This window comes from Amblyraja radiata, chromosome 13 (assembly GCF_010909765.2).
Source record: "Amblyraja radiata isolate CabotCenter1 chromosome 13, sAmbRad1.1.pri, whole genome shotgun sequence".
Classification (NCBI taxonomy): Eukaryota; Metazoa; Chordata; class Chondrichthyes; order Rajiformes; family Rajidae; genus Amblyraja; species Amblyraja radiata.
In genome coordinates, this window is record NC_045968.1 from 34027108 (window position 1) to 34044442 (window position 17335).

Sequence of the window (17335 nt, forward strand, 5' to 3'; positions counted from 1 at the left end):
ACCTACCTCCCTTTCCTCTAAGTATTCCAAACTCTAAACATTCTGTTTAGTCCTCTAATGATTTGCTGGTCCCTCTTTTTCAGACTGGTGTCTAGGCACCCCAGGAATGGAAAACTTCTTCCCTGCATTTATCGTGTGAACAGAACATAGAACAGCGCAGCACAGGAACGGTCCCTCGGCCCCCAACGTCCATGCTGCACATGGTGTCAGGTTAAACTAATTGCCTCTCCCTGCACTTGATCCATATCCCTCCATTCCCTGCATATCCATGTGCCCGTCTAAAGACCTCCAAAGCGTGCCTATCGTTTCTGCCTCCACCACAAAGCCTGGAAGCACGCTCAAAGCACCCACAACTGTACTCGTATATATCTCCTTTAAACATTACCCCTCTCACCTTAAGAGAGCTATGTCCTCTAGTCTTTGATATTTCTACCCTGGGGAAAAAGTTAAAGAATTTATTCTAAATTGGAGAGCATACACCCAGTCTGCTTAATCTGTATGTACCAAACACTCCTTTCCCATATCAGTCTGGGGAACATTCATGCATTCCCACTCATTGCAAGCACTTCCTAGCCCCAGCAGGAAGAGCAGATGGACAGAGTATTCCAAAAGGAGACTCAGCAGGGCTCTATCTAATTGGATGAAGACGCCTCCGCCCTTCCACTCAAATCTTCTTGCAATTAAGGCCTTCATTCCATAAACCTTATTAATTTCTTGTTGAACCAGTCTGTTCACTCCAAATGATTCCTGTACAAGGAGAGGAAACAATGTGCTGGAGGAACTCAGTGAGTCAGGCAGCATCTGTGGATTCAGAAGCTAGTTGCCATTTCAAGTCGGGTGCCGTCTGCCACAGAGTTCCTCCAGCAGATGTTATTTTGCCCCAGATCCCGGCACCTGTACTCTCTTGTGCCTCCTGTATAGAAACACACGAGTCTCACTGAACAGTATACCTTTACTTTCTCACCATTTGAAACATATCCTACCTATTTTATCTACCAAAGTGATTACCGCACAATGTTTTCTATCTGCCATGCCCTTGCACATGCATATGGCAGTTTCTGTTCTCCCTCATACAAACTCAGTTTAATGGGGCCCATATTTACTTTGTCAACTCTTTCCCCTGCTGCATCCCGACAGACGCTCTGTTTGTCTTACTGTTTCGCTCAAACCTACCCTTGAATTCAACTTTCCCCCTCTCCTTCCATGGTTCCCTACTGAGTTCTGAAATTTAGTTTAGTTTAGTTTTATTGTCACATGTACCGAAGTATAGTGAATAGATTTTGTCAATTCTGCCAATCCTTGGGCTTAATGTTTTATTTGGTGACATTATAAGCCTTTTCCTTTGAGCACCAAGTTCTCAATATTCATGGCTAGACCACACTTCCGGATGCTTCCTTTTGCTTTAGAGAGATATATATTGTAAACAGTATATACATCATTTACTATACTATATACTGCTTGTGGACATATACAACACCTAATGTTTACTAACCCTTGCTACTTCCTTGTTCTACCCCACAACTTTATTTTGAGCACAGATTCTTCTGGTCTGCTACCTTTACCCCTATTATTTAATATCAGGGCTATTACATGCACCATTTCCTCTTGGTGTCATCTGTTCAAAGGACCCAGAATATGAACTGCTTTTTTTCTGCACAAATGCTACCGAACCTGCTGAATATCTCCAGTACTTCCTGGTTTTGTTCTGTCTAATTGCCTCAGATTCACCAGAGTGTTGATTCCTTAAGATAAATCCAAGACGAGTTAAAATGCTAAATTGGGGCAAGGTCAAATTTGAAGGTATGAGACAGGAACTCACTCAGGTTGATTGGAATAGGTTGCTGGAAAAGGGATGTTGGGAAAGTGGGATGTTTTTAAATCTGTGCTGACAAGAGTTCAGGACATGCACGTCCCTGTTAGAGTGAAGGGCAAGGCAGGAAAACGTAAGGAAGTCTGGATGACGAGGGAAATTGAGGCTTTGGTCAAGACTAAGAAGGAGGCATGGTACAGGTATAGGCAGCTGGAATCAAGTGTTTACCTGGAGGAGTTTTGGGAACTAAGAAGTAAGCTAATCAGAAGGGCAAAAAGGGGATAGGAGATAGCACTGGCTTTTGGCATTAAAGATATTTCCAAGAGATTTTATAAGCATAAAGGGGAAAAGGGTAACCAGAGACAGAGAGAGTGGGACCCCTCAGGAATTAAAGCAGTCAACTCTGGGTGGACACACAGGAGAGGGCAAGGTCCTCAATGGGTATTTCTCCTCTGTTTTTACCATGGGGAAAAATGGGAGGACGGAGGATCTTGGGATAGTCACTGGAAGTGTCGTGAGTGCAGTCAGTATAACGGTTAAACAGGTGCTGAAGATCCTGACAAGTATGAAGATAGACAAATCTCCCGGGCCTGATCAGATACATCGGAGAACGGTGTGAGAAGCTAGAGAGGAAATTGCAGGCGCCCTCGTGGAGGTTTATAAGTCGTTGTTAAATTCAGGCAAGGTGCTGGAAGACTGGAGGGAGGCAAATATTGTGCCTCTATTCAAGAAGGGCTGCAGAGAAAAGGCTAGAAACTAACTACAGGCCAGTGAGCCTGTAGTTGGGAAATTGCAAGAGAGTATTCTGAGGGATAGGATATACATGCACTAAGATGGACAAGGGTTTATTGGGGATAGTTAAAATGGTTTTGTACGTGGTAGGTCCTATCTCATGAATCGGAGGATTTTTTGTGGATGTGGCCAAAAAGGTCGATGAAGGCAGACTTGTAGACGTTGTATACATGGATAATATTATGGAGTTTGACAAGGTAAGCTGCTCTGGAAGGTTAGATCCCATGGGATTCAACGAGAAATAGCTCAATGGATAGAACATTGGTTTCATAGAAGGAAGCAGAAGGTGATGGTGGAAGGTTGCTTTTCGGACTGGAGGCCTGAGACTGGTGGTGTGCCTCAGGGTTCGGTGCTGGGCCCATTTGCTGTTTGTCATCTGTATCAATGATTTGGATGAGAGCGTTCATGCATGGTTAGCAAGTGTGCAGATGACACAAAAGTGGGTGGTATTATGGATAGTGCAGATGGTTGTCAAAAATTGCAGCAGGATCTGGATCGGTTGGGCAGGTGGGCTGAGGGATGGTTGATGGAATTTAATACAGAGAAATGTGAGGTGTTGCATTTTGGCAGTATTATCATGGGCAGAACCTACATAGTGAACGGTTGGGCTCTGGGGAGTGTTGTAGAGCAGAGGGATCGAGGAGTACAGGTACACAGTTTGTTGAAAGTGGCATCACAGGTAAATAGGGTAGTGTGGCGGTCCCTGGGGGTTAGGCCACTCCTTGGGTCTGGCCTTTTCCTGACCTCGTCCAGGCCGCTACAGTAGTCTAGTTTTCGTCCCACCGAGTCCGCGCTGTAAAGCGATCCCCGCACATTAACACTATCCTACACACACTAGGGGCAATTTACTCATATACCGATAGTAGATGGGCCATATTGGCCTGTGTGGGCAAGTTGGATCAAATCCTGTTTCCACTCTGTAAGACTCTATGACTCTTTGATTGTAGGTATTGTATGGGTAGGGAACTGTTCAAGTTGGATGTAGGGGTGGAACACATGGTAACAAACAACAAAACTAGCAAGAAACAACATGCAAAAAAAAGACACAAATAAGATAGAAACGATGAACCAGCAGGCGTAGATCAGAGTAGAGGCTGGCGAACGTCGAGGAATGTACAGAAGGATCACGGTGTCAAGGTTATTCCATAGTTTCCAATCATGATCTTCACAAATCTCAACATGCAGTTAGCATTGGGATGATCAGCCAGTTTCCTTAACATTTGCTGATTTCCATCACAAACCCATCACCAAGCACCTATTACACCACCAGGCCCTGATCAACAGGGGCACAGTGCCAGCAAGTTCCCCCAGCAGCTTCCAGTCACCACACACCACCACGTAGCTGATTAAACAAGCTCAACTGCTGGGTCCCGTGAAGCTCCCAGGATCAAGACATCATCCCAGAATATAGTGCCTTTCACGTTACTCCAGATACTTTTTCTCCTTGTTCTCAGGATGATGAATGAGCATCTCTAATCAGCTGTCTCAGAAAACAAGCCACAATCTTGAATTTACAGTTGATCCCATAGCCAAATCTTCACGAAGCTTCAATTTAGCAAGCAGAGTGAGTCCCTCTGGTCGAACTAACTCATTTGACGGCAGTGTTTTACCCAACACAGCCCTGCCCAATCAATTTTATTCAAGTCACCAGAACGTACTTGGAATCATTACCTCCATTTCCCTCAAAGACAGCCTCCGATGGTTCACGGTCGACAGCCTGCTGGTGTTTCCGTCGTAGTTTTTCCTCCTTCTCTTGGAGTTTACGTGCAATTGCCTGAGTGAGGGGGTTAGAGAGAGATGAGGCTGCATCCCAGAAAGTAATGGCAACACTGCACAAATCTGAAAACATTTGCACAGTTGTTTATAGTACCTGCCTCAACTACCTGCTCTGGCAGATCATTCCATATACCCACCATCCTCTGTGAGAAAAGTTCAAGAGTTAAGAATGTTTAATGGTCATATGTACCCATATGTACTGAAGAAATAGAACAATTAAATTCTTACCTGCAGCAGCATAACAGGTCTGTAAATGCAGTTGCCCCTCAAGTGCATGTTAAATCTTTCCTCTCTCACCTTAAACCTATGCTCTAAAGGAACCTAAAGCGGCCAATTCGGAAACTCCAAGCCGCTGAGACGTTCTTCCGTTCCGACGTCGGAGTTTCACCATCCCGACGAGAGGGCCTGAAACATCGGGCCGCCGTTGTGGTGACTGAGGAGGCCTCAATAGGCTCCGACCACGGGTGAACATGAGGAAGAGGACTGAACTTTTCTTTTTTGTTTGGCTTTGTAAATATTTGATTAGTGTATAAATGTAAATAATTTGGTGTACATATAGTGGCTGGTGTACATATGGTGTACATATAGCTGCTAAATTTGTATAAGATAATTACAAGCAGTTGAATAAGGGGTGGGAATTAATAAGCTTTGGCTTCTTCCTGCTCCTTTTCGGACATATACGATTTCATTTATTTATAGATATTGTTTATGACACTTTATAAATATTCTTGTTTTGTTTTTTGTATGCTGTTTCACACTCGCCTTTTATTCTTTTATTCTGTTCGAAATAAATAATAGAACAAATAAATAAACTTTATTGCCTTCCCTCACAGTGGGGAAACGTTGATTCCGCTGTGGGGGATGTTTTATGTTAAATTCTACAGTGTTGTGTTTTATCTTATTTGTGTGTTGCATGTAACTCAAATTTCACTGTACCAATTGGTGTATGTGACAATAAATGTCCTTTGTCCTGTAGTGCTTGATTGAGAAGATTAACTAATATTGATTAAGGAGGCACAACAAACTACAAATGCTGGAGTGTTGAGCAAAACGTATAAAGTGCTGGTGTAACTCAGCGGGTCAAGCAGCATCTGTGGAGGAAATGGATAGGCCACATTTCGGATCAGGACCTTCTTCAGATTTTCAGATTTAACAAATTCCTGCTGGACTGTTGCGAGAGTTCCATCACCTATTCGGGCAGCGCGGTCCACATTTATCTTTGCTAAGGGAAATGTTTCTTCATATCTATTCTATTCACTCTACTCTACCAGCTCCAGTTAGCGTCCTTTCCTCCATGGAAAACAAACCCACCCTCTCATTACTGAAATGATTCCAGCCAACATCTCAGAGATTCTCCTCTGCACCTTCTCCTGTGTATCCCTTAAGGGCCTGTCCCACTTGTCGATTTTTTTCGGCGATTGCCGGCAACATTGATTGACGTATTAGGTCACGGAAATATTTGCGGCGTGATGCGGCGGTGACGTGGCATGATGACGTATGACGCGCTGTGTTTTTTCAGGTGTCGCAACATTTTTTTGTCGCTGCTGGATTTTGAAATGTTCAAAATCTTTTGCCGACACTGATATGACGCCGACAGTCGCCGAAAAAAAATCGTCATGTGGAACAGGTCCTTTTCTCTCTCATTCTGACCTACCCATGTTCTCACACCCATAACAGGATGATAGGGAGTAGGGGAGGGAGTTAAGGTGGGAAGAAGAGGGTGAGAGGACCATCGATCCTCTCTCTCACAGCCCATCCCATGCCCATATCACCCTGGATCCTTTCTCCCCCACCACTTCTCCCACTGATACTTCCTACTGCTCACCCCTCCCTTTCCTCTGCTGTTCCCATCTGCCCGTACTTTAATTGGTTCCACTCATCACATTCCTTTCCTAAGATTCCAAGAATCTGTAGCCTTTTGTTCTTCACCTACCATCTCGCCCCTTGCCTCCCTCATCGGACTCTGTCTGCCAATCAATCCCTCCTCACCAACAATGTTTTAGTTTGGTTGAGAGATCCAGCATTGAAACAGGCCCTTCGGCCCACCGAGTTCATGCCGACCATTGATCACCCGTTCACGGTGGTTTTGGAGGGCAGCGTGGTCGTGCAGCGGTAGTGATGCTGCCGTACTGCGCCAGAGAGCCAGCTTCGATCCTGACTACGGGTACTGTTTATACAGAGTTTGTGCGTTCTTCCGGTGGCCTGCGTGCGTTTTCTCTGGGAGCTCTGGTTTCCTCCCACACTCCAAAGATGTACAGGCCTTGGTAAAAATTGTACCAAGTGTGTAGGATAGTGTTAGTGCGCTTGGATCTCTGGACGGCGCAGACTCGTTGGGCCGTACTGTATCTCTAAACTATACTAGTTCTATGTTATCCCACTTTTTCATCCGTTTCCTACACACAAGGAGCAATTTACAGAGGACAATTAACCTACAAATAAACACATCTTTAGGATGCGGGAAGAAACTGGACCAACCAAAGTAGACCCAAGCAGTCACAGAAAGAATGTGCAAACTCCACGCAGACAGCACCCGAGGTCAAGATTGAACCCAGGTATCTGGTGCTGTGGGGCAGCAGCTCTACCGGCTGCGTCACTGTGCCACCCTCGACCTATCACTTGCTAGATCTTCCTCCTTTGTTCCTCCCCCATCTCTTTATACTGGCTACTTCTCATCTACTCGTCTAGATTAAGGGTCTTGATTTGAAACATCGACTGTGCATTTCCCTTCACAGATGCTGCCTTCCTTCAGCTGCTCTCCTTTGCTACAGATTCCACTTTCTGCAGTCTCTTATGCCTCCAAAAACATAGTCTTTTTTTCTTATGCCTCCAAAAAACAGTCTCCAGAACTGGGGCTGAAAAGTGGGAGAATGTATATCTTTAATAAAAATAGAACCAAGTTCAGAATTCTCATCAGGAATAATGTGCTGTGAATTTTATACAGCCATTTTATTGGCTTGAGGAACTGCCACTGATCCCAGATGCAGTGCCTTGCTGGAAATCCAGAACATTGAAGCACAAAGTTACTGCCATTCCCTGGTGCCTACCTCATCCTTTTCCTCCTGGCGCCGTCTTTTCTCATTTTCCAGAGACAGCTCGTCCTGAATCACCTGAGCCATCTGATTGTCATGGTGCTCCCTGCAACATCGGACACAAGCAGTCAAGAGAAGAACCATGGCAAAGTTATCTGACGACAATACCATCAGAACCTCAGGTTTATGCATCGCAATTCCATTGAGTCTTTGGAGCAAGAGCTGGCACTTAAAGGTTATCTTTCCCCACAGAACCCAGATGAAGTGTGGTTTAAAAGCATTGCCTTAAATATGACAAGGCAGGTGAGACAAATTCACATAGATCAATTCTTAGCATCATAAGAAATAGGACAAGAGTAGGTTTTTCAGTAAGATTCTGTACTGATTAAAATTCTATCTTAGCTTTGAATAGTGTAAGAAGGAACTGCAGATGCTGGTTTATACCAAAGATAAAGGAAAATGCTGGATTACTTAGTGGGTCAGGCAGACCATGTCAGTTTATTTTCAGTCTGAAGAAGGGTTCCGACCCAGAATGTCAACTATTCATTTTCTCCAGAAATGTTGCCTGACCTGCTGAGTTACTCCAGCATTTTGTGTCTATCTTCAGCTTTGAATAGATTCAAGGATTCAGCCTCGTCAGCTGGGTCAAGGAATTCCAGACTGTGAGAACAAATTCTTCCTCAAACGAGCACCGCTTAATCTAAGAGTAGGTCCCTCTGGTTCTCAACTCTCATTTAGCCTGAAAAACCTTTGATGAAATGTTGCCTATTTCAGTCAAAATGCCTCTCATCTGAACCCCAATTAATTCAGATCCAACCTTTAAAATCTTCCCTATTAAGATAATCCCTCCTTATCCAGAACTATCTCCGTGAACCTTGTACAACCTCCATAATTATATGTTTACTTAAATTAGGGAACAATAGCTCTACATAGTATTCAAGATGTGGCCTCCATGGTGCTGTGTATAGTTGCCAGTGTTGTACTCCAGCACCTTGAAGCTCAAGGCTTCAGTCCATTAGCCTTCATGCCTACCCGCTGTGTTTCATTTCAAGTAATTAAATCTCTTTGCACTGTAGCTTTCTGCATCCTTTCTCCATTCAAATGATAATCTGCTACATTGTTCTTCCTTCCAAAATGAAGATTTTTCCCCATTATGTTACATTTCATTTCCCAACCTTTTTTTCCCCCATTCGCGCAACTTTTAATCTACTTGCAAATGATACCAATAGTCAAAAGTGTTTTATTTGCCTCCTCATACTCGCCTCCCCAATGCTTCTCCCCTTTTTACATCTGTAAATTTAGCTGCAGCAGATAACTCCCTTCTGCTGGATTGTGAATATTACAGCAAACAGCTGCAGCCCAACTCTGGATTCATGCCAATCTGTACACAAACCCTACTCTCCACCCCTTCCTGCTCACTCTCCACAGATCACAGGATGTGTGTGAATACATTATCTCCAACATCGTGAGCTCTTATGTTGCAAATAACTTTGGGTGGCACCTTGTTGAATACCTTTTGAAAATCAAAATATATCACATCTACTAGCTCTCACCTGTCACTCTTACTGATACTTCCTCAAAATACTCAGAGAGGTATATTTGGACAGGTACATGGATATGACAGGTTTAGAGGAATGTGGGCCCAACGCAGGCAGGTGGGACATGTTGGTCAGTGTAAGCAAGTTGGGCCGAAGGGCCTGTTACAACGCTGCAAAGCTCTATAGTCCATTAAATTTGTCAGACATGCTGTGCTTACTCCACTTGATCAGATTATTACATTCTAACACTCTACTGTAATTGATCTCAGCATTTTTCTAACAATTATCAATTTGCTAACAACCTTATGGTGACTTGTTTTTGCCTCTGACCCTTTCTGAATATGGGTATCACTGTGGCAGTTTTCCAAACCTGCAACACCTCTCCAGCATGCATGATTTTTCGTGAAAGATGGCATGCACTTTTTGTACCATTTATCAGAATCCCACATGCCCTGTCTTTTGATTTGCCAATGAAACTGCATCCCCTGCTGTTGTACTTTGGCTGCGCACGTGAAATTTAAATTAGATATCATATTTTCATTCATTCTAAAGACTACAGAACCAATGACTGTATTAACAAATCACATTCAAAACATGTAAATCGGCCAATTCATCGGTGAAAACAGTTTGTAACAGCTTTCACTCTCGATGGCTGTTTAATTGTGGGGCAGGTGGTAATATTAGGAAGTGCAAAATGAATCAGAATGAAAATTATTTGAGCGGAGGTGGAGCTGATGGATTGTGGCCGGGGAAGGGAGGAGGGAGGGAGGGAGGGAGGGAGGGAGGGCAGGAGCGCATGGGACTTGAGATAAGCATGGTGCAGCAGATAGACAGACAGTGCTGGAGTAACTCAGCAGATCAGGCAGCATCTCTGGAGAAAAAGGATGTGACATTTCAGATCAGAACCCTTTTTCAGACTCTGGTGCATGGTGCAGCAGAAGCGTTTGAGGACTTCAACTCAGCCTCCTCACTTTATGATCTATTCCACAATCTGATTATTCTTGAATTGACCTATAACATGGAGCGTAGCTTGTAGACTTGCTCCCTAACCACTCCAGCAACCCAGGTTCAATCTGACCTGCTGTATCACCGACGTGAAGTTGGCACTTTCTCCGTGACCACATGGAGTTACACTGAGCCGTCCGGTTTCCTTCCATATCTCAAAGATGTGCAGTTTGGTAGGTAAATTGGCCTCCATAAATGACCCTACGTGGTTGGCGAGGCAGTAGAATTTGGAAGAGTTGACTTAGATTACTGTAGAATTAGTACATGAGTATTTGATGGTCAACATGGACCTGGTGGGACAAAGAGAGTGTGGCCATATTCTCAATTGCCTTGATCTCTGAGACTTAATAGAACCTCTCATCTTAAATATGTAGGAACTGATGAAATAGTAGAACCTGCAGGGGTTGTACAAGAACAATACTAATTTAAATCCCTCCTGTGAGTAACGAGAATCCAGATGGGCCATGTTCTCCTTACACTGCAAGGTAAATCCAAACCAAGTTAAGGCCAACGGTCCCTGCCAACATTGTCCCACTACATGGCTGGCCACCCACACACATCCCCAGGAATACATCAATGTGACTTGGTCAATTTCCCAAACAGTCAGATCTTAGCAAGTACTCCTGGTACTGGCACAAACATCAGATTAGTCCCTCCTGCCCTGAACGGAGTTTAATGTCAGAATAGGGAAAGAATATGGCCCTGATAAAAACTATTATGCTCAGGATGAGAATTTCTTTATTTAAATCCCAGCAACAGTATTGTCAAATGCTATGACTGTGATTTTAAATTCAGTTGAGGAGAACCATTTGGAATTGGAGCCTGCAACTTGCACCTGGATTTGGTCAGTATGATCACAGCTCTGTGCAGTATGTACGATGCTCTGTTGAAGCGATGGGACATGTGTTGGAGGCAATGCAATGATCTGAGATAACACTGATAACGTTTTGTTAACTGGCTGCACCAGGTCTATGCTGCAATCAATGCACAGTCACACCAAATAAAGGTGTTATTAAAGAACGTTTTATTCATTAATATAACCTCAAGCCAAATTGGTCAAGGCTTTCGACAACTTGTCATTTTTATCCTAATAGTTTAATGCTGGAAGCTTGCACAAGGATCGCCAAGCCCTAATCTCAGTGGAAGGGCAAGTGTAGAGGCGTGTGAAGTATGCCGACAGTGGTTGAAAGAGCAGGAAGGACCCCAACACTCTCTGCAGTCATCTCCTGCAAGCTCTCAATGTCAAATTATGGTCTTATCTAAACCACCCTTTGTTCACCATACCCTGCCTGAACTCTTTCCGTTTGCAATATTTATTAATCACTAGACTAAGTGCAGACCCATTGGGTCTGCTACCCCAACGCAATATTCCACTACTCACCCGTTCCCCAGACGCAACCCCCCAACGCAATATTCCACCACTCATGCATAGCCCCCAACTGCGCAGGCACGTTTCCCCTCATCACCCAGCACTCCCTCCCCCTCCACCTTCCCTCTCTTCCTCCCCTCCCCAATCCTTCCCTTACCTCTCCCTCCCTCTCGTTTCCACTACCCTCAGTCACTCCCTCCCTGCAGGCAGGCGGGCGGGCGTGCGTGTGCATGTCAAACTGCTCGGCCACCATGCAACCAGACTCTCCATCCCTCCCTTTGCCCACTCCAGCTCAGCCGCCGCTCGGCCTGTCCCCGCCCTGCCCACCTGCCTGCGTGCTTGCTGCGGCCGCCGGGGGGATGGAGTCGGTGTTGGTCACGGTGGGCACCACGCGTTTCGACGAGCTGGCAAAGGAGATCTCCTCCGTGAGGGTGAGTTACCGCAGCAGTGGCGGAGGAGACGGATGGTCGCAGCAATTCACCCGTGGGGACGGGTAGATGGATCTGCCATTGCTGCAGAGGGCGGGCGGGGGAGAGGGGCGAGTAAGGGAGAGACACAGGACCAGGGCCTCCACTGAACCCAGCCCCTACCCTGCACCCCCGTGGCCGCCGCCGCCAGTGGTGGGGGAGACGGTAGACAAGTTACTGTGAGGAGAGGAGAGAGGAGTTTGTGAGTGAGGCGGGAGAGGCCGCGGTGCAGGAAGGGGTGTCGCATTGACTGACAGGAGAGGAGACCAATCTGAGCGGGGTTGACAGACAGGAGAGGAGACCAATCTGCGTATGAGTGGTTTTAAAGATTTTTAAACCTTAATAACTTTTAAAATATACCATCGATTGGAACAAAACTTATTTCAATTGCAGCACAGGCGAATGGTGAGTAAGGTGGCAAAAAATTGTAGTGCTATCTCGTACCGTTTTTGCGCAAATTGAAAAACCACGCAAACCGGAAGAGCACAAGATCAGTGTTTTAGTTGTGTATATAGATAGATTTGAACGTGGGAATTAAGTTTCCACGTTTGTGGAGATGCAAAAGCAGGGTGGGAGAGGAAGGCTCGCGGGTACAGAGAAAGTGGGCAAACTGAGAGAATGGTCAGATTCATGGTAGATTTACAAGTGAGAGAAACATCAACTGGATTTTTTTTTTACATAAGGGTGGTGGGTGTATGGAACAAGGTGACAGAGGAGGTAGTCGAGGCAGGTACTATCCAAATTTTAAGGAACATTTAGACAGGTAAATGGATAGGATGGGTTGAGAGGGATATGGGCCAAATGCCGGCTGGTGGGACTTGTGTAGATGGTCAGGGTTGGCAAGTTAGGCTGCAGGGCCAGTTTCCACACTGAATGACTGACTGAGATAGAAATCTCACTGAAAATAATGAAGCAAAGAGAACTGCACTGTGCACAGATTAGATGAAAACTGCCCAACGGATCACCGGTTCCTCACTCCCCTCCATTGAGTCTGTCCAGAGCAAGCGATGTCTGCGAAGCATCGTCAAGGACTGCTCTCACCCCAGCCACAGACTGTTTACCCTCCTCCCATCCGGGAGGCGCTACAGGTCTCTCCGTTGTCGGACCAGCAGGTTCAGGAATAGCTTCTACCCTGCAGCTGTTACACAACTTAACTCTGCGCCTTAGTGATTGCCAGTCATATAGAATAGATCATTGTTAGCTAAGGGAAGGTGACAACAAAGCATACAAAGAAAAAATTTAATCAGGAGGCCAATCAGACTGGTCAGAGAAGTAGGATGGGGAGGGATGGAGAGAGAGGGAAAGCAAGGAATACTTGAAGTTAGAGAAGTCAATATTCATACCGCAGGGTTGTAAACTACCCAAACAAAATTTGAGGCGCTGTTCCTCAAATTAGCATTGGGCCTCCACTGTCAAGAGTGGTGAACCTGCAGAATTCTCTACCATGAAGCTAAGTCATGAAATGTAGTCAAATGAGAGATGGTTTTCCCACGAGAGGGAGAAAGCTGGAACACAGTATTGATTTGGTTGATCAGCCCTGGTGACGGTAATAGGGAGGTTAGAAGCATGCTGTACCTGCACCCTCTCCCATTTCCCCACGGTTGTTTACAAGCAGTGATGCACCATTGCTTACATTTCTCGCTGGTGCCTCTGAAGGCGGATTTGGGCTTTCCTATTCTCCTCCTCTTGTAGCTTCTTGGCCACCTGCAGATCATTCTGAACCAAGCGGTTTCGCTGCACGTTCGATGCCAAGTGATGCTCAACTGGGAAAGTGGCAGAAAATCAAGTTATAATTACATGTCCTCTCATTCACCAAATACGCAAACAACTCAACATCTCAATCATGCGCCCATTTCATGACAAAATATATAAATATATTTCACACTGGCTAATACCAACGATTCAAACTGTTTCAACTGAAATAATCACAAAAGACACAAAATGCTGGAGTAATTCAGCATGTCATACAGCATCCGGTGTGCTAAGTTACTCTAGCAATGTGCCACATTTTATAAACCAGCATGTTTAATTTATTATTGTCATGTGTACCGAGGTACAGTGAAAAACATTGGTTTGCATGCTACCCAGTCAAATAAAAGACTATACATGATTCCAATCAAGCCATCCATAATGCAGATAAAGGATAAAGGCTATAACATTTATTACAGGATGTAACGTTGAAATCCGATAGTCCAATTAAATCTGCAATTCCTCGAGTCTGAAATTTTCCAAAATTTCAGCACGGGGATTTTCAAACAAACCATAGGATTGAGAAAGATTTAGAATGCTGAATTTGCCCATTTGCTCCCCCATTGAGACTCATAGATTGGTCTGCCAGGGGGAGCTGCAACTGGGCTGCAATTGTAACCTGGTGTTGTGTCCGACGCCCCACTCGTCTATGCCGACCGAATTGCCTTGTGCAGTACGGAAAGGTACTGCGCCCAAGATATTGCTCTTTGTCCTCACAGCCGGACTTGAGACGGAAGGAGCTCTTTTCCTTCAGGAAACTAGTCATAGAAAATACATCCTGGTATCCCAAGCAAAAATGTACTTATTATAGGAAAAAAAGAACAAGAAATCCTGGGCCCTTCACTGTACGTAACATCGTCATAATGCTCACACATCAGAAGTACAAGTTGAAATTTTTTTTTGGAGGCGTACACTGTACCCTGAAGTTCTCATCTTTCTGGATTGCACAGGCTGTGGGTTTGAGAGTTTGGGGAACCTCACTGCATTCTCATAGACTGTACTGCAACCTTGGTGTGTAGGTGGCAAATCGGCAGCTGGTGTCCAGATGATGGATTTACAGCCTTGGTGTATAGATAGTGAATCTACAGCTTTGGAGTACATGGTGGATCTACAACCTTGGAGTAGATGGTGGATCTACAGCTGGTGTGGTGATGGTGAATCTACAGCCTTGGTGTATGGATGGTGTGTCACAATGCAGGACACCATTCAGCCCATCGTCTCTTTATCAATAGACAAAACAGCAACCCAACCTCATCCTAACTTTCATTATTTAGTTCCATAGCCCTGTAGATTACAGCTCTTCAAGGATATTTTTGAAATCTTGAGTTTCTCTATTCACTGGCCCTGGTGCCAGATGCCTGGTAATTTGATTTAGCTGGAGTGGTTTTATAATGCTTATAAATTTCTGTAACAAGTTAAATGAAGCAAGAGTCGTCTCCAGGGCTAGGGCATTACTGAAATATTGTGCGGAAGAGGGAGAGAGATGAAATGTATTTGGCGGTTGCATCATTGAATGTTAAATTATGAATCTGGTGAATGTGGAGGCGAGGGAGGAACTCGTGTATACTCCTCGGGGAGCCCAGTCATTGAATGACTATCTGTTTGCCAAAACACCTCTTCGTCCATGTGTCTTCACAAGTAACACTAACTTTCCATCACCCACTTACCACGGCCTCCTGCTGTTCCAGTATACCTCAAAGCAATTTTGAAAAGCACCTTGGCTTTTAACTCTGCACATTACAGCATAGACTCTAAGCTCAACCACCTCAGACACACGGAACTGCAGATGCTGGTTCACAAAGAAAGACACAAAGTGCTGGAATAACTCAACGGGTCAGGCAGCATCTCTGGAGAATATGGATGGGTGACGTTTCGGATCGGGACCCTTCTGCAGTCTGATTGAAGGGGAGGGTAGGGATGAAAGCTAGGAGGTCAAAGCTTAGCAGGTAATCGGTGTGTACAGGTGAGGGGAACTTTTGATAGGCAGATGGATCCCCAATTTCATCCCCACTTTGTCTTGATTCATTGCTTTGTCTCATACCCTATTGTCATCTAATCACTCCTGCTTTCCACTCTGTGAAACACAACCCCACTTTCATTCTCTCTTCATTTCCTCACTTTCATTGCACCAGAATGTACTTTGTCACTGAATCGTTCCCTGTTCTGATGAGACGTCACATGCTTTTCTGTCTATAGATTAACTACTTAACCTGCTGAGGACTTTCCATGTTTTCCTGCAGCAGTAAAAATAAGGAGCTGCTGGAGGAACTCAGCCTCTGTGGAGAGAATGGACATAGAACGTTTTAAGTCAGGACCCCTCATTGATGCTAATGTTGACTGAATGACCTGATGAGTTCCTCCAGATACTCTGCTTTTTTTGCTTCCGTTTCCAGCACTAGCAGTCCCTTGTGTCGTCCTTCCAGATTTGCCTGTTCGGCCTCCCACAAAGTCTGAGCGCTTGAAGTAAATATGAAGATTTTAGTTTTAACCTTTCCCCACTGAGATAATTTTAATGACAGCTTTTTGTAATAACCCCTGCTGCCCGAACAGGTGCGGGCTCAGATATTGTGGTCCTGACTCTGAACGGACTGACCCAAACTGCACTCAACTCCTGTTTCAAAGATTTGCAATTGAAAATGGAATACTCTGATTTGACCTAATTCCACAGTTTAACATATTTTAAAATGGATGCTTTTGTAATTTATTTTTGGCTAATATGTGGAGTGTGCAGTCCATGAGATGTTTTATGCAAATGTATTCACAAATCAAATGTTTCCAGATCTGTGACAGGCACTGCTGTGCACTAACTGAGGACCTGACCTATATTCAACTCTTCTTACAATAATTGAGACTCTTGGAGCAGGTGGGGGTGACATGAGCTCCCCACGCTGCACTCAGCAAAGGATTAGAACTCTGTTGTCTTTCCAGGGAAAAAAATGACAAGAAGATACAGCAGTCCACATATATCAGTATCACCAATACCACAGTTCCGATTAACTTATTTTAAATAAGAAATATCTCACAGAGAAAATGGCAAAATTAATGTTATCAGATTCTAGTACGAAATGGACATAAAACCGGTTTAGAATCAAGGAACTGCAGATGCTAGTTTTAAAAAAAAGACAAAAGGTTCAGGCTCAACTCAGTGGGTCAGGCAGTATCTCTGGAGAACATGGATAGGTGACGTTTCAGCTCGGAATCCTAATAGTTTTAGTTTTGGAGATGCGTGGAAACAGGCCCTTCGGCACACCGAGTCCATGCCGACCAGCGATCCCTGCACACTTACACTATTCTACACACACTAGGGACAATTTTACATTTATACCAAGCCAGTTAACTTACAAACCTGTACATCTTTGGAGTGGGGGAAATCTGAAGATCTCAGAGAAAATCCATGTAGGTCATGGGGAGAGCGTGCAAACTCCATACAGACAGTACCCATAGTATGGATCGAATCTGGGTCTCTGGCTCTGTTAGGCAGTAGCTCTACCGCTGCGCCACTGTGCCGCCTGCAGCTTCTTCAAAACTGGGTTACATCAATATAGTCAGCCACCTCAGAGGACTATTCAGAGTTAACAAGGTTTAGTTTAGCTCAGAGATACAGTGCGGAAACACGCCCTCGGCCCACTGAGTCCGTGCCGACCAGTGATCACCACCATGCATTATTGTTCCTAGTAAATGACACTAGGAACAATTTACAATTTTAACAAAGCTAATTAATCTCCAAACCTGTACGTCTTTGGACAGAGCACCCGGGGAAAACCCACACGGTCACTGGCGCTGTAAGGCAGCAGCTCTAT

At 44.8% G+C, this 17335-nt stretch overlaps 1 protein-coding gene across 4 annotated transcripts in view; it reads right to left on the reverse strand.

Annotated features, from left to right (window-relative positions):
• The window catches only part of ccdc50 (coiled-coil domain containing 50), a 70039-nt gene that overhangs the window by 25441 nt on the left and 27263 nt on the right, over nucleotides 1-17335 (reverse strand). For all 4 annotated transcript variants that reach the window (XM_033031700.1, XM_033031699.1, XM_033031698.1 and 1 more), the window contains exons 3-5: nucleotides 13420-13549; nucleotides 7423-7513; nucleotides 4274-4376 (exon numbers count right to left, since the gene is read on the reverse strand). In XM_033031700.1, coding sequence (XP_032887591.1) covers nucleotides 4274-4376; nucleotides 7423-7513; nucleotides 13420-13549 — 324 coding nt within the window. The remainder of the gene's footprint in view (nucleotides 1-4273; nucleotides 4377-7422; nucleotides 7514-13419; nucleotides 13550-17335) is intronic.